Consider the following 23429-nt stretch of genomic DNA (forward strand, 5'->3'; position numbering starts at 1 on the left):
ACTGAGATGGCATTACTCCAGTCAATACAATGATCATAGTTGTTAACGTGATTAAACATGGCACTTGATCCTCCTCCTGTTCTTATACTATATTCATGTTGTTTAAGTCTAACAGAAAGATCCTTATCAGCATGACCAACATAAAACTGATCACAATTTCTATATGGCACTTTATAGATGCATCCAGAATCTTCTGATGAGTTCCTGATTAAGATATTCTTTATAGTATTACTGTTGCTGAAGGTAACATTTACATTAAAGGATTTAAGTAACATGGGAAGTAAAGTAAAATTATTCTCAAAAGGGAGAACTAAAAGATTCTTGGAGTAAATGGGAGGTTTTGGCTCAACTCTATAAAATGATTTCTATGCTAACTTAAGGAATTTATCAATGAAAGATCTAGGGTACTTTAACTTAGATCCAATAAAATATATCTTCTCAAACTCATCATACTGTGGACTACAATACGTAATGCCCTAAGGAACATAAATTGAAACGATAATTCAACTCTGTCATGTTGAGTAATAATGGATATATAAGCATACATTGGTAGGTTTTATGTATATGCTATACTTAAACTTGTTTCCTTGCCTATGGATCAGGCAATCTAAAAATGGTAACATACCATTATCATCATTTTCTACAGTAAATCTGATGGAAGGTAGTAACTGTTAAGTAAGGGGAGAAATATTTGTAAATTTTCATTTGTTGGCCAATCACAAAGATCATCATCTACATACCTAAACCAAATTCCATTAGAAGGTAACATATCCTTTAGTAATTTTGTTTAAAGAAATTCCATATAAAGATTATTTAGTACAGGTGAAAGAGGGTTACCAATTGCCATACCAAATTTTTGAGCATAATAATCTCCATCGAATTGAAATACACAATCTTTTATACACAATTTTATCCGTTCAATGAAAACTGACTTTGAAACAGGTAAATTAATATCATCCAAACATCAAATAAATATTCTAAAAGGTCATCAACAGGAACTTTTGTGATAAGTGGAGAAACATCAAACCTAACAAGTCTGAAATCAAAATCAACATTGATATTGTAAAGCTTGTTGATGTCATAAACAATGTACATTTAGTTAAAAAGCGAGGCAACGCAAGGAAACAGACGAAAAAATGGCCCAACCCACCCACATAAACGTGTATATACATACACGTCCACACACGCACATATACATACCTATACATTTCAACGTATATATATATATATATATACATATATATATATACATATATATATATATATATATATATATATATATATATATATATATATATATATATATATATATATATATATATATCAAATGGGAGGTGAGTTTGAATGGAGAAAAACTGGATGAAGTGAAGTGTTTTAGATATCTGGGAGTGGATCTGGCAGAGGATGGAACCATGGAAGCGGAAGTGGATCATAGGGTGGGGGAGGGGGCGAAAATTCTGGGAGCCTTGAAGAATGTGTGGAAGTCGAGAACAAATGGGTATGTTTCAAGGAATAGTGGTTCCAACAACGTTGTATGGTTGCGAGGCGTGGGCTATGGATAGAGTTGTGCGCAGGAGGATGGATGTGCTGGAAATGAGATGTTTGAGGACAATGTGTGGTGTGAGGTGGTTTGATCGAGTAAGTAACGTAAGGGTAAGAGAGATGTGTGGAAATAAAAAGAGCGTGGTTGAGAGAGCAGAAGAGGGTGTTTTGAAATGGTTTGGGCACATGGAGAGAATGAGTGAGGAGAGATTGACCAAGAGGATATATGTGTCGGAGGTGGAGGGAACGAGGAGAAGAGGGAGACCGAATTGGAGGTGGAAAGATGGAGTGACAAAGATTTTGTGTGATCGGGGCCTGAACATGCAGGAGGGTGAAAGGAGGGCAAGGAATAGAGTGAACTGGAGCGATGTGGTATACCGGGGTTGACGTGCTGTTAGTGGATTGAATCAAGGCATGTGAAGCGTCTGGGGTAAACCATGGAAAGCTGTGTAGGTATGTATATTTGCGTGTGTGGACGTGTATGGGGGTGGGTTGGGCCATTTCTTTCGTCTGTTTCCTTGCGCTACCTCGCAAACGCGGGAGACAGCGGCATAAAAAAAAAAAAATATATATATATATATATATATATATATATATATATATATATATATATATATATAATATATATATATATATATATATATATATATATATATATATATATATATATATATATATATATATATATATATATTTTTTTTTTTTTTTATATATTCCCGTCGCCACCCCGCCACACATGAAATGACAACTCTCTCTCTCTCTCTCTCTCTCTCTCTCTCTCTCTCTCTCTCTCTCTCTCTCCGGACGCGCGTGAGGTAGTGCTGGGAAAAGACAACAAAGGCCACATTCGTTCACACTCAGTCTCTAGCTGTCATGTATAACCTACCAAACCATATGATATATATATATATATATATATATATATACATATATATATATATATATATATATATATATATATATATATGTATATATATATATATATATATATATATATTTTTTTTTTTTTTCAAACTATTCGCCATTTCCCGCGTTAGCGAGGTAGCGTTAAGAACAGAGAACTGGGCCACTGAGGGAATATCCTCACCTGGCCCCCTTCTCTGTTCCTTCTTTTGGAAAATTAAAAAAAATTGAGAGGGGAGGATTTCCAGCCCCCCGCTCCCTCCCCTTTTAGTCGCCTTCTACGACACGCAGGGAATACGTGGGAAGTATTCTTTCTCCCCTATCCCCAGGGATAATATATATATATATATATATATATATATATATATATTTCCTTTGTCGCTATCTCCCGCTCCTGCGAGGTAGCGCAAGGAAACAGACAAAAGAAATGGCCCAACCCACCCCCAAACACATGCACACACACACACGTCCACACACGCAAACATACACACCCACACATCCCAACGTACACATATATACACACACAGACACACACATATACACACATGCACACAATTCACACTGTCTGCCCCTACTCACCCCCATCGCCACCCCGCCACACACGGAATAGCATCCCCCTCCCCCTTCATGTGCGCGAGGCAGCGCCAGGAAAAGACAACAAAGGCCCCACTCGCTCACACTCAGTCTTCAGCTGTCATGCAAGAATGCATGAAACCACAGCTCCCTTTCCACATCCAGGCCCCACAGAACTTTCCATGGTTTACCCCAGACGCTTCATATGACCTGATTCCATCCATTGACAGCACGTCGACCCCGGTATACCACATCGATCCAATTCACTCTATTCCTTGCCCACCTTTCACCCTCCTGCATGCTCAGACCCCGATCACTCAAAATCTTTTTCACTCCATCTTTCCACCTCCAAAGGGGAAGAATGGTTTGGGAATGTCTTGGGAGTAAAGTCAGGGCTTAGTGAGAGGACAAGAGCAAGGGAAGGGGTAGCACTACTCCTGAAACAGGAGTTGTGGGAGTATGTGATAGAGTGTAAGAAAGTAAATTCTAGATTGATATGGGTAAGACTGAAAGTTGATGGAGAGAGATGGGTGATTATTAGTGCAAATGCACCTGGGCATGAGAAGAAAGATCATGAGAGGCAGGTGTTTTGGGAGCAGCTGAATGAGTGTGTTAGTGGTTTTGATGCACGAGACCGGGTTATAGTGATGGGTGATTTGAATGCAAAGGTGAGTAATGTGGCAGTTGAGGGAATAATTGGTATACATGGGGTGTTCAGTGTTGTAAATGGAAATGGTGAAGAGCTTGTAGATTTATGTGCTGAAAAAGGACTGGTGATTGGGAATAACTGGTTTAAAAAGCGAGATATACATAAGTATACGTATGTAAGTAGGAGAGATGGTCAAAGAGCGTTATTGGATTACGTGTTAATTGAAAAGCGCGCGAAAGACAGACTTTTGGATGTTAATGTGCTGAGAGGTGCAACTGGATGGATGTCTGATCATTATCTTCTGGAGGCGAAGGTGAAGATTTGTGGGGGTTTTCAGAAAAGAAGAGAGAATGTTGGGGTGAAGAGGGTAGTGAGAGTAAGTGAGCTTGGGAAGGAGACTTGTGTGAGGAAGTACCAGGAGAGATTGAGTACAGAATGGAAAAAGGTGAGAACAAAGGAGGTAAAGGGAGTGGGGGAGGAATGGGATGTATTTAGGGGAGCAGTGATGGCTTGCGCAAAACATGTTTCTAGCATGAGAAGCGTGGGAGGTGAGTTGATTAGAAAGGGTAGCGAGTGGTGGGATGAAGAAGTAAGATTATTAGTGAAAGAGAAGAGAGAGGCATTTGGAAGATTTTTGCAGGGAAATAATGCAAATTACTGGGAGATGTATAAAAGAAAGAGAAAGGAGGTCAAGAGAAAGGTGCAAGAGGTGAAAAAGAGGGCAAATGAGAGATGGGGTGAGAGAGTATCATTAAATTTTAGGGAGAATAAAAACATGTTCTGGAAGGAGGTAAATAAAGTGCGTAAGACAAGGGAGCAAATGGGAACTTCAGTGAAGGGGGCTAATGGGGAGGTGATAACAAGTAGTGGTGATGTGAGAAGGAGATGGAGTGAGTATTTTGAAGGTTTGCTGAATGTGCTTGATAATAGAGTGGCAGATATAGGGTGTTTTGGTCGAGGTGGTGTGCAAAGTGAGAGGGTTACGGAAAATGATTTGGTAAACAGAGAAGAGGTAGTAAAAGCGTTGCGGAAGATGAAAGCCGGCAAGGCAGCAGGTTTGGATGGTATTGCAGTGGAATTTATTAAAAAAGGGGGTGACTGTATTGTTGACTGGTTGGTAAGGTTATTTAATGTATGTATGATTCATGGTCACATAATGGTTCAACCTCTGGCTATGGAAAAGGAGATGTACAATTTATTCACACAAACGTCAATAGCAGTTCTCATCAATTTCACCACTGTGTCAATAAGCTTCAATGTCTAAGCTACATTTTTCTCCAACTTCACTATTTTCTTGTCAAAAACACCATGCATGAAAACTATCACTCCATTAACACAACTATAAACATTTACTTCCCCTTTAAAAGTTCTGGGGAAGTCTGTCTCGATACACTGCGGCGAGGCGACGCGACGCTGACACAATCACTGTCACAATATCACTTCTGCCTCCTCAAGTCAATCTCTCAGCCACAGTGCAGGCCTTCATCGTCGAAATCGGTCTTCTTCCTCATTTGCCGAACCCGTCCTCCAGCGCGCTCTCCACCCAGCACACAGACGTACGATGCTGGGTGACAACCACGACCCACGTAGATGACTGCGGGGCGTGACGACGGATCAAACGGCCTTCCGACGAATCCCGTGCTGGAGCTCCGCCATCCACGTGTTATCACTTGGTTTCCAGTAATTCCGTAAATAACATCTTCAAAATCAAGACAAAAGTCGGAAAATTACTGGACAGTAGAATCACCATTAACCCCGCGATAAAGTTCAAGGTTAACAGCACCCGTAATCTTGGCTAGCACTCCAAAATACACGGATAAAATCACTCACAAAAAAATGTATCTGCCACACGCAAAAGCGCGGGAAGACCATTGTTCTAGTCGTGATCTGCTCTCACGTCACTGGTTTCTTTTCAGACGCACCGTACGGAAACACTATGGATTTCATCGTTTTGAAATTCATTAGATTCCAGAGGGAGGAGGTATAACTCTACGTCATCCATAACCACAGTACCAACGAACACTGGACGCTGGCGAGCACATCGTGGAATGAGGGAGCGAGGTGTAGGCCATGTGACATTCATTTTTTTTTTCATTCATTTCAAGCTAAAAGTTTGTTTCTAAATTGTTCTTACATTTTTCATATGTATATATATGTATGTGTGTGTGTGTGTGTGTATGTGCATATGTGTGTGTGTGTGTGTGTGTGTGTATGTATATATATATGTATATTATCCCTGGGGATAGGGGTGAAAGAATACTTCCCACGTATTCCTCGCGTGTCGTAGAAAGCGACTAGAGGGGACGGGAGCGGGGGGCCGGAAATCCTCCCCTCCTTGTATTAACTTTCTAAAATGGGAAACAGAAGAAGGAGTCACGCGGGGAGTGATCATCCTCCTCGAAGGCTCAGAGTGGGGTGCCTAAATGTGTGTGGATGTAACCAAGATGTGAAAAAAGGAGAGATAGGTAGTATGTTTGAGGAAAGGAACCTGGATGTTTTGGCTCTGAGTGAAACGAAGCTCAAGGGTAAAGGGGAAGAGTGGTTTGGAAATGTCTGGGGAGTGAAGTCAGGGGTTAGTGAGAGGACAAGAGCAAGGGAAGGAGTAGCAATACTCCTGAAACAGGAGTTGTGGGAGTATGTGATAGAATGTAAGAAAGTAAATTCTCGATTAATATGGGTAAAATTGAAAGTTGATGGAGAGAGGTGGGTGATTATTGGTGCATATGCACCTGGGCATGAGAAGAAAGATCATGAGAGGCAAGTGTTTTGGGAGCAGCTAAATGAGTGTGTTAGCGGTTTTGATGCACGAGACCGGGTTATAGTGATGGGTGATTTGAATGCAAAGGTGAGTAATGTGGCAGTTGAGGGAATAATTGGTATGCATGGGGTGTTCAGTGTTGTAAATGGAAATGGTGAAGAGCTTGTAGATTTATGTGCTGAAAAAGGACTGATGATTGGGAATACCTGGTTTAAAAAGCGAGATATACATAAGTATACTTATGTAAGTAGGAGAGATGGCCAGAGAGCGTTATTGGATTACGTGTTAATTGACAGGCGTGCGAAAGAGAGACTTTTGGATGTTAATGTGCTGAGAGGTGCAACTGGAGGGATGTCTGATCATTATCTTGTGGAGGCTAAGGTGAAGATTAGTATGGGTTTTCAGAAAAGAGGAGTGAATGTTGGGGTGAAGAAGGTGGTGAGAGTAAGTGAGCTTGGGAAGGAGACCTGTGTGGGGAAGTACCAGGAGAGACTGTGTACAGAATGGAAAAAGGTGAGAACAATGGAAGTAAGGGGAGTCGGGGAGGAATGGGATGTATTTAGGGAATCAGTGATGGATTGCGCAAAAGATGCTTGTGGCATGAGAAGAGTGGGAGGTGGGCTGTTTAGAAAGGGTAGTGAGTGGTGGGATGAAGAAGTAAGAGTATTAGTGAAAGAGAAGAGAGAGGCATTTGGACGATTTTTGCAGGGAAAAAATGCAATTGAGTGGGAGAAGTATAAAAGAAAGAGACAGGAGGTCAAGAGAAAGGTGCAAGAGGTGAAAAAAAGGGCAAATGAGAGTTGGGGTGAGAGACTATCAGTAAATTTTAGGGAGAATAAAAAGATGTTCTGGAAGGAGGTAAATAGGGTGCGTAAGACAAGGGAGCAAATGGGAACTTCAGTGAAGGGCGTAAATGGGGAGGTGATAACAAGTAGCGGTGATGTGAGAAGGAGATGGAATGAGTATTTTGAAGGTTTGTTAATGTGTCTGATGACAGAGTGGCAGATATAGGGTGTTTTGGTCGAGGTGGTGTGCAAAGTGAGAGGGTTAGGGAAAATGATTTGGTAAACAGAGAAGAGGTAGTAAAAGCTTTGCGGAAGATGAAAGCCGGCAAGGCAGCAGGTTTGGATGGTATTGCAGTGGAATTTATTAAGAAAGGGGGTGACTGTATTGTTGACTGGTTGGTAAGGTTATTTAATGTATGTATGACTCATGGTGAGGTGCCTGAGGATTGGCGGAATGCGTGCATAGTGCCATTGTACAAAGGCAAAGGGGATAAGAGTGAGTGCTCAAATTACAGAGGTATAAGTTTGTTGAGTATTCCTGGTAAATTATATGGGAGGGTATTGATTGAGAGGGTGAAGGCATGTACAGAGCATCAGATTGGGGAAGAGCAGTGCGGTTTCAGAAGTGGTAGAGGATGTGTGGATCAGGTGTTTGCTTTGAAGAATGTATGTGAGAAATACTTAGAAAAGCAAATGGATTTGTATGTAGCATTTATGGATCTGGAGAAGGCATATGATAGAGTTGATAGAGATGCTCTGTGGAAGGTATTAAGAATATATGGTGTGGGAGGCAAGTTGTTAGAAGCAGTGAAAAGTTTTTATCGAGGATGTAAGGCATGTGTACGTGTAGGAAGAGAGGAAAGTGATTGGTTCTCAGTGAATGTAGGTTTGCGGCAGGGGTGTGTGATGTCTCCATGGTTGTTTAATTTGTTTATGGATGGGGTTGTAAGGGAGGTAAATGCAAGAGTCCTGGAAAGAGGGGCAAGTATGAAGTCTGTTGGGGATGAGAGAGCTTGGGAAGTGAGTCAATTGTTGTTCGCTGATGATACAGCGCTGGTGGCTGATTCATGTGAGAAACTGCAGAAGCTGGTGACTGAGTTTGGTAAAGTGTGTGGAAGAAGAAAGTTGAGAGTAAATGTGAATAAGAGCAAGGTTATTAGGTACAGTAGGGGTGAGGGTCAAGTCAATTGGGAGGTGAGTTTGAATGGAGAAAAACTGGAGGAAGTGAAGTGTTTTAGATATCTGGGAGTGGATCTGTCAGCGGATGGAACCATGGAAGCGGAAGTGGATCATAGGGTGGGGGAGGGGGCGAAAATTTTGGGAGCCTTGAAAAATGTGTGGAAGTCGAGAACATTATCTCGGAAAGCAAAAATGGGTATGTTTGAGGGAATAGTGGTTCCAACAATGCTGTATGGTTGCGAGGCGTGGGCTATGGATAGAGATGTGCGCAGGAGGATGGATGTGCTGGAAATGAGATGTTTGAGGACAATGTGTGGTGTGAGGTGGTTTGATCGAGTAAGTAACGTAAGGGTAAGAGAGATGTGTGGAAATAAAAAGAGCGTGGTTGAGAGAGCAGAAGAGGGTGTTTTGAAATGGTTTGGGCACATGGAGAGAATGAGTGAGGAGAGATTGACCAAGAGGATATATGTGTCGGAGGTGGAGGGAACGAGGAGAAGAGGGAGACCAAATTGGAGGTGGAAAGATGGAGTGAAAAAGATTTTGTGTGATCGGGGCCTGAACATGCAGGAGGGTGAAAGGAGGGCAAGAAATAGAGTGAATTGGAGTCATGTGGTATACAGGGGTTGACGTGCTGTCAGTGGATTGAAGCAAGGCATGTGAAGCGTCTGGGGTAAACCATGGAAAGCTGTGTAGGTATGTATATTTGCGTGTCTGGACGTGTGTATGTACATGTGTATGGGGGGGGGGGGGTTGGGCCATTTCTTTCGTCTGTTTCCTTGCGCTACCTCGCAAACGCGGGAGACAGCGACAAAGTATAAAAAAAAAAAAAAAAAAAAAAAAAAAATGATTCATGGTGAGGTGCCTGAGGATTGGCGGAATGCGTGCATAGTGCCACTGTACAAAGGCAAAGGGGATAAGAGCGAGTGCTCAAATTACAGAGGTATAAGTTTGTTGAGTATTCCTGGTAAAATATATGGGAGGGTATTGATTGAGAGGGTGAAGGCATGTACAGAGCATCAGATTGGGGAAGAGTAGTGTGGTTTCAGAAGCGGTAGAGGATGTGTGGATCAGGTGTTTGCTTTGAAGAATGTATGTGAGAAATACTTAGAAAAGCAAATGGATTTGTATGTAGCATTTACGGATCTGGAGAAGGCATATGATAGAGTTGATAGAGATGCTCTGTGGAAGGTACTAAGAATATATGGTGTGGAAGGCAAGTTGTTAGAAGCAGTGAAAAGTTTTTATCGAGGATGTAAGGCATGTGTACGTGTAGGAAGAGAGGAAAGTGATTGGTTCTCAGTGAATGTAGGTTTGCGGCAGGGGTGTGTGATGTCTCCATGGTTGTTTAATTTGTTTATGGATGGGGTTGTTAGGGAGGTGAATGCAAGAGTTTTGGAAAGAGGGGCAAGTATGCAGTCTGTTGGGGATGATAGAGCTTGGGAAGTGAGTCACTTGTTGTTCGCTGATGATACAGCGCTGGTGGATGATTCATGTGAGAAACTGCAGAAGCTGGTGACTGAGTTTGGTAAAGTGTGTGAAAGAAGAAAGTTAAGAGTAAATGTGAATAAGAGCAAGGTTATTAGGTACAGTAGGGTTGAGGGTCAAGTCAATTGGGAGGTAAGTTTGAATGGAGAAAAACTGGAGGAAGTAAAGTGTTTTAGATATCTGGGAGTGGACCTGGCAGCGGATGGAACCATGGAAGCGGAAGTAAATCATAGGGTGATGGAAGGGGCAAAATCCTGGGAGCCTTGAAGAATGTGTGGAAGTCGAGAACATTATCTCGGAAAGCAAAAATGGCTATGTTTGAAGGGATAGTGGTTCCAACAATGTTGTATGGTTGCGAGGCGCGGGCTATGGATAGAGTTGTGCGCAGGAGGGGGGATGTGCTGGAAATGAGATGTTTGAGGACAATATTTGGTGTGAGGTGGTTTGATTGAGTAAGTAATGTAAGGGTAAGAGAGATGTGTGGAAATAAAAAGAGCGTGGTTGAGAGAGCAGAAGAGGGTGTTTTGAAATTGTTTGGTTACATGGAGAGAATAAGTGAGGAAAGATTGACCAAGAGGATATATGTGTCAGAGGTGGAGGGAACGAGGAGAAGTGGGAGACCAAATTGGAGGTGGAAAGATGAAGTGAAAGATATATATATATATATATATATATATATATATATATATATATATATATATATGTGTGGTTTCAGAAGTGGTAGAGGATGTGTGGATCAGGTGTTTGCTTTGAAGAATGTATGTGAGAAATACTTAGAAAAGCAAATGGATTTGTATGTAGCATTTATGGATCTGGAGAAGGCATATGATAGAGTTGATAGAGATGCTCTGTGGAAGGTATTAAGGTATTAAGAATATATGGTGTGGGAGGCAAGTTGTTAGAAGCAGTGAAAAGTTTTTATCGAGGATGTAAGGCATGTGTACGTGTAGGAAGAGAGGAAAGTGATTGGTTCTCAGTGAATGTTGGTTTGCGGCAGGGGTGTGTGATGTCTCCATGGTTGTTTAATTTGTTTATGGATGGGGTTGTTAGGGAGGTAAATGCAAGAGTCTTGGAAAGGGGGGCAAGTATGAAGTCTGTTGGGGATGAGAGAGCTTGGGAAGTGAGTCAGTTGTTGTTCGCTGATGATACAGCGCTGGTGGCGGATTCATGTGAGAAACTGCAGAAGCTGGTGACGGAGTTTGGTAAAGTGTGTGGAAGAAGAAAGTTAAGAGTAAATGTGAATAAGAGCAAGGTTATTAGGTACAGTAGGGTTGAGGGTCAAGTCAATTGGGAGGTGAGTTTGAATGGAGAAAAACTGGAGGAAGTGAAGTGTTTTAGATATCTGGGAGTGGATCTGTCAGCGGATGGAACCATGGAAGCGGAAGTGGATCATAGGGTGGGGGAGGGGGCGAAAATTTTGGGAGCCTTGAAAAATGTGTGGAAGTCGAGAACATTATCCCGGAAAGCAAAAATGGGTATGTTTGAAGGAATAGTAGTTCCAACAATGTTGTATGGTTGCGAGGCGTGGGCTATGGATAGAGTTGTGCGCAGGAGGATGGATGTGCTGGAAATGAGATGTTTGAGGACAATGTGTGGTGTGAGGTGGTTTGATCGAGTAAGTAACGTAAGGGTAAGAGAGATGTGTGGAAATAAAAAGAGCGTGGTTGAGAGAGCAGAAGAGGGTGTTTTGAAATGGTTTGGGCACATGGAGAGAATGAGTGAGGAAAGATTGACCAAGAGGATATATGTGTCGGAGGTGGAGGGAACGAGGAGAAGAGGGAGACCAAATTGGAGGTGGAAAGATGGAGTGAAAAGGATTTTGTGTGATCGGGGCCTGAACATGCAGGAGGGTGAAAGGAGGGCAAGGAATAGAGTGAATTGGAGCGATGTGGTATACAGGGGTTGACGTGCTGTCAGTGGATTGAATCAAGGCATGTGAAGCGTCCGGGGTAAACCATGGAAAGCTGTGTAGGTATGTATATTTGCGTGTGTGGACGTGTGTATATACATGTGTAGGGGGTGGGTTGGGCCATTTCTTTCGTCTGTTTCCTTGCGCTACCTCGCAAACGCGGGAGACAGCGACAAAGTATAAAAAAAAAAAAAAAAAAAAAAAAAAAAAATATATATATATATATATATATATATATATATATATATATATATATATATATATATATATATATATATATATATAATAACCTTACTGTGCGTAGAGCGCAATCTTGTAATGGTGAACATGTTGCAAGATTGTCGTTTGGAAACAAACATTTCATTACCAGAGAATAAAAAATAAGAAATTTTTCAACACTGCATTAAATCTCATGGAAAAAGTAGTTAAAAGACAGTTAAAAGTGGCTAATTTTGCCTTCTGTTGTTAGTTAAGTTTTTATTCGCTTTTGTCTCTGGTAATGAAACAATTTTTTCTCAAAACGTCAATTCATGTTTTTAATACTAAGGTTTTTCTCATTATGTACTGAGTGAGTGTGTGTGTGTGTGTGTGTGTGTGTGTGTGTGTGTGTGTGTGTGTGTGTGTGTGTGTGTGTATATATATATATATATATATATATATATATATATATATATATATATATATATATATATATATATGTGCTGAGAGGTGCAACTGGAGGGATGTCTGATCATTATCTTGTGGAGGCTAAGGTGAAGATCTGTATGGGTTTTCAGAAAAGAAGAGTGAATGTTGGGGTGAAGAGGGTGGTGAGAGTAAGTGAGCTTGGGAAGGAGACTGTGTGAGGAAGTACCAGGAGAGACTGAGTACAGAATGGAAAAAGGTGAGAACAATGGAAGTAAGGGGAGTGGGGGAGGAATGGGATGTATTTAGGGAATCAGTGATGGATTGCGCAAAAGATGCTTGTGGCATGAGAAGAGTGGGAGGTGGGTTGATTAGAAAGGGTAGTGAGTGGTGGGATGAAGAAGTAAGAGTATTAGTGAAAGAGAAGAGAGAGGCATTTGGACGATTTTTGCAGGGAAAAAATGAAATTGAGTGGGAGACGTATAAAAGAAAGAGACAGGAGGTCAAGAGAAAGGTGCAAGAGGTGAAAAAAAGGGCAAATGAGAGTTGGGGTGAGAGAGTATCATTAAATTTTAGGGAGAATAAAAAGATGTTCTGGAAGGAGGTAAATAAAGTGCGTAAGACAAGGGAGCAAATGGGAACTTCAGTGAAGGGCGCAAATGGGGAGGTGATAACAAGTAGTGGTGATGTGAGAAGGAGATGGAGTGAGTATTTTGAAGGTTTGTTGAATGTGTTTGATGATAGAGTGGCAGATATAGGGTGTTTTGGTCGAGGTGGTGTGTAAAGTGAGAGGGTTAGGGAAAATGATTTGGTAAACAGAGAAGAGGTAGTAAAAGCTTTGCGGAAGATGAAAGCCGGCAAGGCAGCAGGTTTGGATGGTATTGCAGTGGAATTTATTAAAAAAGGGGGTGACTGTATTGTTGACTGGTTGGTAAGGTTATTTAATGTATGTACGACTCATGGTGAGGTGCCTGAGGATTGGCGGAATGCGTGAATAGTGCCATTGTACAAAGGCAAAGGGGATAAGAGTGAGTGCTCAAATTACAGAGGTATAAGTTTGTTGAGTATTCCTGGTAAATTATATGGGAGGGTATTGATTGAGAGGGTGAAGGCATGTACAGAGCATCAGAATGGGGAAGAGCAGTGTGGTTTCAGAAGTGGTAGAGGATGTGTGGATCAGGTGTTTGCTTTGAAGAATGTATGTGAGAAATACTTAGAAAAGCAAATGGATTTGTATGTAGCATTTATGGATCTGGAGAAGGCATATGATAGAGTTGATAGAGATGCTCTGTTGAAGGTATTAAGAATATATGGTGTGGGAGGCAAGTTGTTAGAAGCAGTGAAAAGTTTTTATCGAGGATGTAAGGCATGTGTACGTGTAGGAAGAGAGGAAAGTGATTGGTTCTCAGTGAATGTAGGTTTGCGGCAGGGGTGTGTGATGTCTCCATGGTTGTTTAATTTGTTTATGGATGGGGTTGTTAGGGAGGTGAATGAAAGAGTTTTGGAAAGAGGGGCAAGTATGAAGTCTGTTGGGGATGATAGAGCTTGGGAAGTGAGTCAGTTGTTGTTCGCTGATGATACAGCGCTGGTGGCTGATTCATGTGAGAAACTGCAGAAGCTGGTGACTGAGTTTGGTAAAGTGTGTGAAAGAAGAAAGTTAAGAGTAAATGTGAATAAGAGCAAGGTTATTAGGTAGAGTAGGGTTGAGGGTCAAGTCAATTGGGAGGTGAGTTTGAATGGAGAAAAACTGGAGGAAGTGAAGTGATTTAGATATCTGGGAGTGGATCTGGCAGCGGATGGAACCATGGAAGCGGAAGTGGATCATAGGGTGGGGGAGGGGGCGAAAATTCTGGGAGCCTTGAAGAATGCGTGGAAGTCGAGAACATTATTTCGGAAAGCAAAAATGGGTATGTTTGAAGGAATAGTGGTTCCAACAATGTTGTATGGTTGCGAGGCGTGGGCTATGGATAGAGTTGTGCGCAGGAGGATGGATGTGCTGGAAATGAGATGTTTGAGGACAATGTGTGGTGTGAGGTGGTTTGATCGAGTAAGTAACGTAAGGGTAAGAGAGATGTGTGGAAATAAAAAGAGCGTGGTTGAGAGAGCAGAAGAGGGTGTTTTGAAATGGTTTGGGCACATGGAGAGAATGAGTGAGGAAAGATTGACCAAGAGGATATATGTGTCGGAGGTGGAGGGAACGAGGAGAAGAGGGAGACCAAATTGGAGGTGGAAAGATGGAGTGAAAAAGATTTTGTGTGATCGGGGCCTGAACATGCAGGAGGGTGAAAGGAGGGCAAGGAATAGAGTGAATTGGAGCGATGTGGTATACCGGGGTTGACGTGCTGTCAGTGGATTGAATCAAGGCATGTGAAGCGTCTGGGGTAAACCATGGAAAGCTGTGTAGGTATGTATATTTGCGTGTGTGGACGTATGTATATACATGTGTATGGGGGTGGGTTGGGCCATTTCTTTCGTCTGTTTCCTTGCGCTACCTCGCAAACGCGGGAGACAGCGACAAAAAAAAAATATATATATATATATATATATATATATATATATATATATATATATATATATATATATATATATATATAAATATATATATATATAAATATATATAAAAATATATATATATATATATATATATATATATATATATATATATATATATATATATATATATATATATTTTTTTTTTTTTTTTGCTTTGTCGCTGTCTCCCGCGTTTGCGAGGTAGCGCAAGGAAACAGACGAAAGAAATGGCCCAACCCACCCCCATACACATGTATATACATACGTCCACACACGCAAATATACATACCTACACAGCTTTCCATGGTTTACCCCAGACGCTTCACATGCCCTGATTCAATCCACTGACAGCACGTCAACCCCGGTATACCAAATCGATCCAATTCACTCTATTCCTTGCCCTCCTTTCACTCTCCTGCATGTTCAGGCCCCGATCACACAAAATCTTTTTCATTCCATCTTTCCACCTCCAATTTGGTCTCCCACTTCTCCTCGTTCCCTCCACCTCCGACACATATATCCTCTTGGTCAATCTTTCCTCACTCATTCTCTCCATGTGCCCAAACCATTTCAAAACACCCTCTTCTGCTCTCTCAACCACGCTCTTTTTATTTCCACGCATCTCTCTTACCCTTGCGTTACTTATTCGATCAAACCACCCCACACCACACATTGTCCTCAAGCATCTCATTTCCAGCACATCCATCCTCCTGCGCACAATTCTATCCATAGCCCACGCCTCGCAACCATACAACATTGTTGGAACCACTATTCCTTCAAACATACCCATTTTGGATATATATATATATATATATATATATATATATATATATATATATATATATATTTTTTTTTTTTTTTTTTTTTTATACTTTGTCGCTGTCTCCCGCGTTTGCGAGGTAGCGCAAGGAAACAGACGAAAGAAATGGCCCAACCCCCCCCCCCCCCCCCCCATACACATGTACATACACACGTCCACACACGCAAATATACATACCTACACAGCTTTCCATGGTTTACCCCAGACGCTTCACATGCCTTGCTTCAATCCACTGACAGCACGTCAACCCCTGTATACCACATGACTCCAATTCACTCTATTTCTTGCCCTCCTTTCACCCTCCTGCATGTTCAGGCCCCGATCACACAAAATCTTTTTCACTCCATCTTTCCACCTCCAATTTGGTCTCCCTCTTCTCCTCGTTCCCTCCACCTCCGACACATATATCCTCTTGGTCAATCTCTCCTCACTCATTCTCTCCATGTGCCCAAACCATTTCAAAACACCCTCTTCTGCTCTCTCAACCACGCTCTTTTTATTTCCACACATCTCTCTTACCCTTACGTTACTTACTCGATCAAACCACCTCACACCACACATTGTCCTCAAACATCTCATTTCCAGCACATCCATCCTCCTGCGCACATCTCTATCCATAGCCCACGCCTCGCAACCATACAGCATTGTTGGAACCACTATTCCCTCAAACATACCCATTTTTGCTTTCCGAGATAATGTTCTCGACTTCCACACATTTTTCAAGGCTCCCAAAATTTTCGCCCCCTCCCCCACCCTATGATCCACTTCCGCTTCCATGGTTCCATCCGCTGACAGATCCACTCCCAGATATCTAAAACACTTCACTTCCTCCAGTTTTTCTCCATTCAAACTCACCTCCCAATTGACTTGACCCTCACCCCTACTGTACCTAATAACCTTGCTCTTATTCACATTTACTCTCAACTTTCTTCTTCCACACACTTTACCAAACTCAGTCACCAGCTTCTGCAGTTTCTCACATGAATCAGCCACCAGCGCTGTATCATCAGCGAACAACAATTGACTCACTTCCCAAGCTCTCTCATCCCCAACAGACTTCATACTTGCCCCTCTTTCCAGGACTCTTGCATTTACCTCCTTTACAACCCCATCCATAAACAAATTAAACAACCATGGAGACATCACACACCCCTGCCGCAAACCTACATTCACTGAGAACCAATCACTTTCCTCTCTTCCTACACGTACACATGCCTTACATCCTCGATAAAAACTTTTCACTGCTTCTAACAACTTGCCTCCCACACCATATATTCTTAATACCTTCCACAGAGCATCTCTATCAACTCTATCATATGCCTTCTCCAGATCCATAAATGCTACATACAAATCCATTTGCTTTTCTAAGTATTTCTCACATACATTCTTCAAAGCAAACACCTGATCCACACATCCTCTACCACTTCTGAAACCGCACTGCTCTTCCCCAATCTGATGCTCTGTACATGCCTTCACCCTCTCAATCAATACCCTCCCATATAATTTACCAGGAATACTCAACAAACTTATACCTCTGTAATTTGAGCACTCACTCTTATCCCCTTTGCCTTTGTACAATGGCACTATGCACGCATTCCGCCAATCCTCAGGCACCTCACCATGAGTCATACATACATTAAATAACCTTACCAACCAGTCAACAATACAGTCACCCCCTTTCTTAATAAATTCCACTGCAATACCATCCAAACCTGCTGCCTTGCCGGCTTTCATCTTCCGCAAAGCTTTTACTACCTCTTCTCTGTTTACCAAATCATTTTCCCTAACCCTCTCACTTTGCACACCACCTCGACCAAAACACCCTATATCTGCCACTCTGTCATCAGACACATTCAACAAACCTTCAAAATACTCATTCCATCTCCTTCTCACATCACCGCTACTTGTTATCACCTCCCCATTTACGCCCTTCACTGAAGTTCCCATTTGCTCCCTTGTCTTACGCACCCTATTTACCTCCTTCCAGAACATCTTTTTATTCTCCCTAAAATTTACTGATAGTCTCTCACCCCAACTCTCATTTGCCCTTTTTTTCACCTCTTGCACCTTTCTCTTGACCTCCTGTCTCTTTCTTTTATACTTCTCCCACTCAATTGCATTTTTTCCCTGCAAAAATCGTCCAAATGCCTCTCTCTTCTCTTTCACTAATACTCTTACTTCTTCATCCCACCACACACTACCCTTTCTAAACAGCCCACCTCCCACTCTTCTCATGCCACAAGCATGATATATATATATATATATATATATATATATATACACACACACACACACACACACTACATCCAACTCCATCAACTCTCAGAAGACAATAACATCTTTATTGAGAAAAAGTTTTTTGAAATCATCATCGTCCGTATCTATACCGGGAAATAAAATATTAAACTTCGACCCCATTAACATATGACGTTGGTAATACAAGATAAAAGTTCAGCTAAATGGCTTCCATGTGACATACGAATCCCATGGTACATCAGTCTGGAATCACTCTTCAGTCGTACACATAATACACCGTGACTCCCTGCACATCATCATCATCTTCTTGTTCTCCAACACGCCACCCTCAACACATGCTAACGACACCTCGTGGGAATGACTTGTCTTTAAACACCTGCTGATCAATCTTATCAGACACCTCGTGGGAGTGACTTGTCTTTAAACACCTGCTGATCAATCTTATCAGACACCTCGTGGGAGTGAGTTGTCTTTAAACACCTGCTGATCAATCTTATCGTGTTATGTTATAGTTTCAGTAAAGTAAACTCACGAGAACATTCCTGAGGTAACTTTTCAGAATCTAAAATCTTTCCACGTCGATCGTACGCTTACCATTGTTCATCAGTCAAAATTCTTAAACATTTCCTATGAATCGTCTCTTCTGACATTTAAGGATTTCTTTTAATTTCGCGATTCTTATTCATTTTTTCGTACATTCTTTCGTTATAACCTATTTCATGGAGACAGGATTGTTTCAAAGCTTTTCAATCTTACTAAAATGACCTTTTACCAGCTTTAACTTACGTTACCATCTAAAGTTTATTATGCTACCAGTCGCCGCTTTTAGTATATTACAAAGAATTTTCGTAGTGCTAACGATGATTTCTTTGAGTTGAATCTTATGTTGATGGCTATCTAATCTATCTTAAAAAATGCATCAAACTATCGAATTATAGAGGAGCTTAATAATTATTCATTTAGTCTAAAGATTTCGACACTTAAGTATGTCTTTATAAATAACAATTAGAATTTCAATATGACCTCACTAAGGATGACAAAACAATATAGTCAACATCATCTAGTATGATACAAACATATCTTTCATACTGATTGAGAGGGTGAAGGCATGTGCACAGCATCAGATTGGGGAAGAGCAGTGTGGTTTCAGAAGTGGTAGAGGATGTGTGGATCAGGTGTTTGCGTTGAAGAATGTACGTGAGAAATACTTAGAAAAGCAAATGGATTTGTATGTGGCATTTATGGATCTGGAGAAGGCATATGATAGAGTTGATAGAGATGCTCTGTGGAAAGGTATTAAGAATATATGGTGTGGGAGGCAAGTTGTTAGAAGCAGTGAAAAGTTTTTATCGAGGATGTAAGGCATGTGTACGTGTAGGAAGAGAGGAAAGTGATTGGTTCCCAGTGAATGTTGGTTTGCGGCAGGGGTGTGTGATGTCTCCATGGTTGTTTAATTTGTTTAAGGAGGGGGTTGTTAAGGAGGTGAAAGTAAGTGTTTTGGAAAGAAGGGCAGGTAAGTATGCAGTGTGTTGTGGATGAGAGAGCTTAGGAAGTGAGTCAGTTGTAGTTCGCTGATGATACAGCGATGGTGTCTAATTCGTGTGAGAAACTGCAGAAGCTGGTGACTGAGTTTGGTAAAGTGTGTGAAAGAAGAATGCTGACAGTAAATGTGAATAAGAGCTAGGTTATTAGACAGAGTAGGGTTGAGGGTCAAGTTAATTGGGAGGTAAGTTTGAATGGAGAAAAACAAGTGGAAGTGAAGTGTTTTAGATATCTGGGAGTGGATTTAGCAGCGGATGGAACCATGGAAGCGGAAGTGAACCATAAGGTGGGGGAGGGGGGCGAAAGTTCTGGTAGCGTTGAAAAATTTGTGAAAGTCGAGAACGTTTTCTTGGAAAGCAAAAATGGGTATGTTTGAAGGAATAGTAGTTCTAACAATGTTATATGGTTCCGAGGCGTGGGCTATAGATAGAGTTGTGCGGAGGAGGGTGAATGTGCTGGAAATGAGATGTTTGAGGGCAATATGTGGTGTGAGGTGGTTTGATCGAGTAAGTAATGAAAGGGTAAGAGAGATGTGTGGTAATAAAAAGAGTGTGGTTGAGAGAGCAGAAGAGGGTGTTTTGAAATGGTTTGGTCACAAGGAGAGAATGAGTGAGGAAAGATTGACAAAGAAGATATATATGTCAGAGGTGGAGGGAACGAGGAGAAGTGGGAGACCAAATTGGAGGTAGAAAGATGAAGTGATCGGGGCCTGAACATGCAGGAGGGTGAAAGGCGTGCAAGGAACAGAGTGAATTGGAACGATATGGTATACCGGGGCCGACATGCTGTCAATGGATTGAACGGGGGCATGTGAAGCGTCTGGGGTAAACCATGGAAAGTTTTGTGGGGCCTGGATGTGGAAAGGGAGCTGTGGTTTCGGCGCATTATACATGACAGCTAGAGACTGAGTGTGAACGAATGTGGCCTTTGTTGTCTTTTCCTAGCGCTACCTCGCGCAACTGCGGGGGGAGGGGGCTGTCATTTCATGTGTGGCTGGGTGGCGACGGGAATGAATAAGGGCAGACAGTATGAATTATGAACATGTGTATATATGTATATGTCTGAGTATATATATATATATATATATATATATATATATATATATATATATATATATATATATATATATATATATATACGTTGAGATGTATAGGAATGTATACGTGCGTGTGTGGACCGTGTATGTATGTATACACATGTGTCTGTGGGTGGGTTGGGCCATTCTTTCGTGTTTCCTTGCGCTACCTCTCTAACGCGGGAGACAGGTTTGATTGGAAAAGGACTGGAGGAAGTGAAGTGTTTTAGATATCTGGGAGTGGATTAGGCTGCGGATGGAACTATGGAAGCGGAGGTGGGTCATGGGGTGGGGGAGGGGGCGAAGGTTCTGGAAGCGTTGAAAAATGTGTGGAGGTCGAGAGGGTTGTCTTGGAGAGCAGAAATGGGTGTGTTTGAGGGAAGAGTGGTTCCAACAATGTTGTATGGTTGTGAGGCGTGGGCTGTGGATGGAGTTGTGCGGAAGAGGTTGGATGTGCTGGAGGTGGGATGTTTGACGACAGTATGTGGTGTGAGGTGGTTTGATCGAGTAAGTAATGAAGGGGTAAGAGAGATGTGTGGTGGTAAAAGGAATGTGGTTGGGGATGAAGGGGGGGGGGGGGGGTGTTTTGAGGTGGTCTGGTCACGCGGAGAGGGTGAGTGAGGAAAGATTGACAAAGGGGATATGTGTGTCAGAGGTGGAGGGAACGAGGGGAATTGGGAGACCATGTTGGAGGTGGAAGGATGGAGTGAAGAAGATTTTGAGTGATCGGGGCCTGAACATGCAGGAGGGTGAGGGGCGTGCAAGGAGTGGAGTGAATTGGAACGATGTGGTATGCCGGGGCCGACGTGCTGTCAATGGATTGAACCAGAGCATGTGAAGCGTCTGGGGTAAACCATGGAAATTTTTGTGGGGCCTGGATGTGGAAAGGTAGCTGTGGTTTCGGTGCATTATACATGTGGCAGCTAGTGACTGAGTGTGAACGAATGGGGCCTTTGCTGTCTTTTGCTAGCGCTACCTTGCGCACATGCTGGGGGAGGGGGTTTTCATTTCATGCGTGGCGAAGTGGCGACGGGAATGAATAGGGACAGACAGTATGAATTATGTACATGTGTATATATGTATATGTCTGTGTGTGTATCCATATGTATACGTTGTGATGTATAGGTATGTATATGAGCATGTGTGGACGTGTATGTATATATATGTGCATGTGGGTGGGTTGGGCCATGCTTTCGTCTGTTTCCTTGCGCTACCTCGTTAACGCGGGGGACAGCGACAAAGCATAATAAATAAATAAATAAATAAATAAATAAATAAATAAATATATATATATATATATATATATATATATATATATATATATATATATATATATATATATATATATATATGCGCTGTGTGTGTGTTCCGTACACGGCAACTGCATCCTGGGACATGTTGCTACGAATGTAATAGAGAAGCCAACATGGGGTTGAACTGTTCATGGGACAGCAGGTCTTCCTGTTATTGTATCTTAGTGAGCTGAGGACACACATGCATACCATATCCTCTTCACAGAGAAATCTCATTGCACTCCACACTACAGGACGTGGAATAATACCACACTACTTAAGAAAGTACCTTCCTTAGGACAGACATAATGTACTGCGAGCTGCAGTGTATTCACAACAGTAACAAAGACTGTGGCTTTCCCGCCCCTATTCTCTTGCTCAGAAGAAAAAGAATAATTCATTAGTGAGACGCTACCTGGTGCGTCCACGTACAGAAAAATGTTACCTCCGCCTCGGGAGCCATTGTTGTAGGTGACAACGAATATGTCTTCTGCAGGGAGTCATGGGATGGCGGGAGACAGACGCCCTCCAGCAAACACCCACTAGCGCTACGGGGGTCGCTCCACCTACTGTAGAAGCGGCCACCACCGCTCTTCTCGACACCCATTCCATCACACCACTTCGTCTGCACAACAGCGACCCCTTTCCTCCCTTCTGGTCCTGGGGGTTTGGCTCTTCAAAGGACTTCTCTCTCACCGGTTGCAGGGGTAGCCAAGAGCCCCAGGTCCAGCCGGACGAGAGCCTCTACGCCGCAGACCTCGCCGAAACGCCGTTGCTCACTTGTGGTCACAGAGGCACCCACGAAACCTCTGTCTAGCGCCCGGCCAAGTAGGTGTGTGTGTGTGTGTGTGTGTGTGTGTGTGTGTGTGTGTGTGTGTGTGTGTGTGTGTGTGTGTGTGCGTGTGTGTGTGCGTGTGTGTGTGCGTGTGTGTGTGCGTGTGTGTGTGTGTGTGTGTAAGTGTGCGTGTTATAATTTGTTCATATGGAGAGAGAACTCACTCTTGGAGTCCCCCCTCACCCTCTACCTATCCACTTTCTTCTTCAGTGTTTTGTAATACTCCAAAGGTATTTGCATTTATCTCTTCTTGGCTTAGATTGTTCCACGTGTCCATAGTCCTCTTGGTAAAGACATGCTTCTTGAAGTACCTCCGTCCACTTCTGCCGAACGCCTTCAGTTGTGTTCTCTTGTTCTCGATTCTCTTCCGACTTCAAATACCCGTTCAAAACAAGGTCATGGCCTATGAGGAATTCATGTATGGTTCTCGTGTCTCAGCTGATCCTTCTCGAGTCCGCTAACATTCTTGAATGCATTTTCTTTGGGCTCTTTCCGGTAGTTTTATATGCCTCCGTAGACGAGGGAAACAAGACCTGTGTGGCATACCTCAGCTTAGGTCAAATGTGCCTCGTGTGAACCTTCTTAAACATCTCATAGCCTATGTACTCGTAAACAGCTTCAACACTAACTGAAATACAGATCGTCTCTTCTCACATGATATGAGAATTTA

The 23429-nt window shown here is 42.3% G+C and overlaps 1 protein-coding gene and 1 long non-coding RNA gene across 3 annotated transcripts in view; one reads left to right on the forward strand and one right to left on the reverse strand.

Moving 5' to 3' along the window:
• The window catches only part of LOC139749023 (uncharacterized), a 1138420-nt gene that overhangs the window by 941091 nt on the left and 173900 nt on the right, over positions 1-23429 (reverse strand). The gene's annotated exons all lie outside the window — the stretch shown is intronic.
• Positions 1-23429, forward strand: part of LOC139749009 (uncharacterized) — a 557044-nt gene that overhangs the window by 532276 nt on the left and 1339 nt on the right. Inside the window, exon 13 of the mRNA XM_071662391.1 lies at positions 22421-22756. Within this exon, the coding sequence (XP_071518492.1) occupies positions 22421-22741 (321 nt within the window). The 3' untranslated portion in view covers positions 22742-22756. The remainder of the gene's footprint in view (positions 1-22420; positions 22757-23429) is intronic.

Source organism: Panulirus ornatus, chromosome 1 (assembly GCF_036320965.1).
Source record: "Panulirus ornatus isolate Po-2019 chromosome 1, ASM3632096v1, whole genome shotgun sequence".
NCBI lineage: Eukaryota > Metazoa > Arthropoda > Malacostraca > Decapoda > Palinuridae > Panulirus > Panulirus ornatus.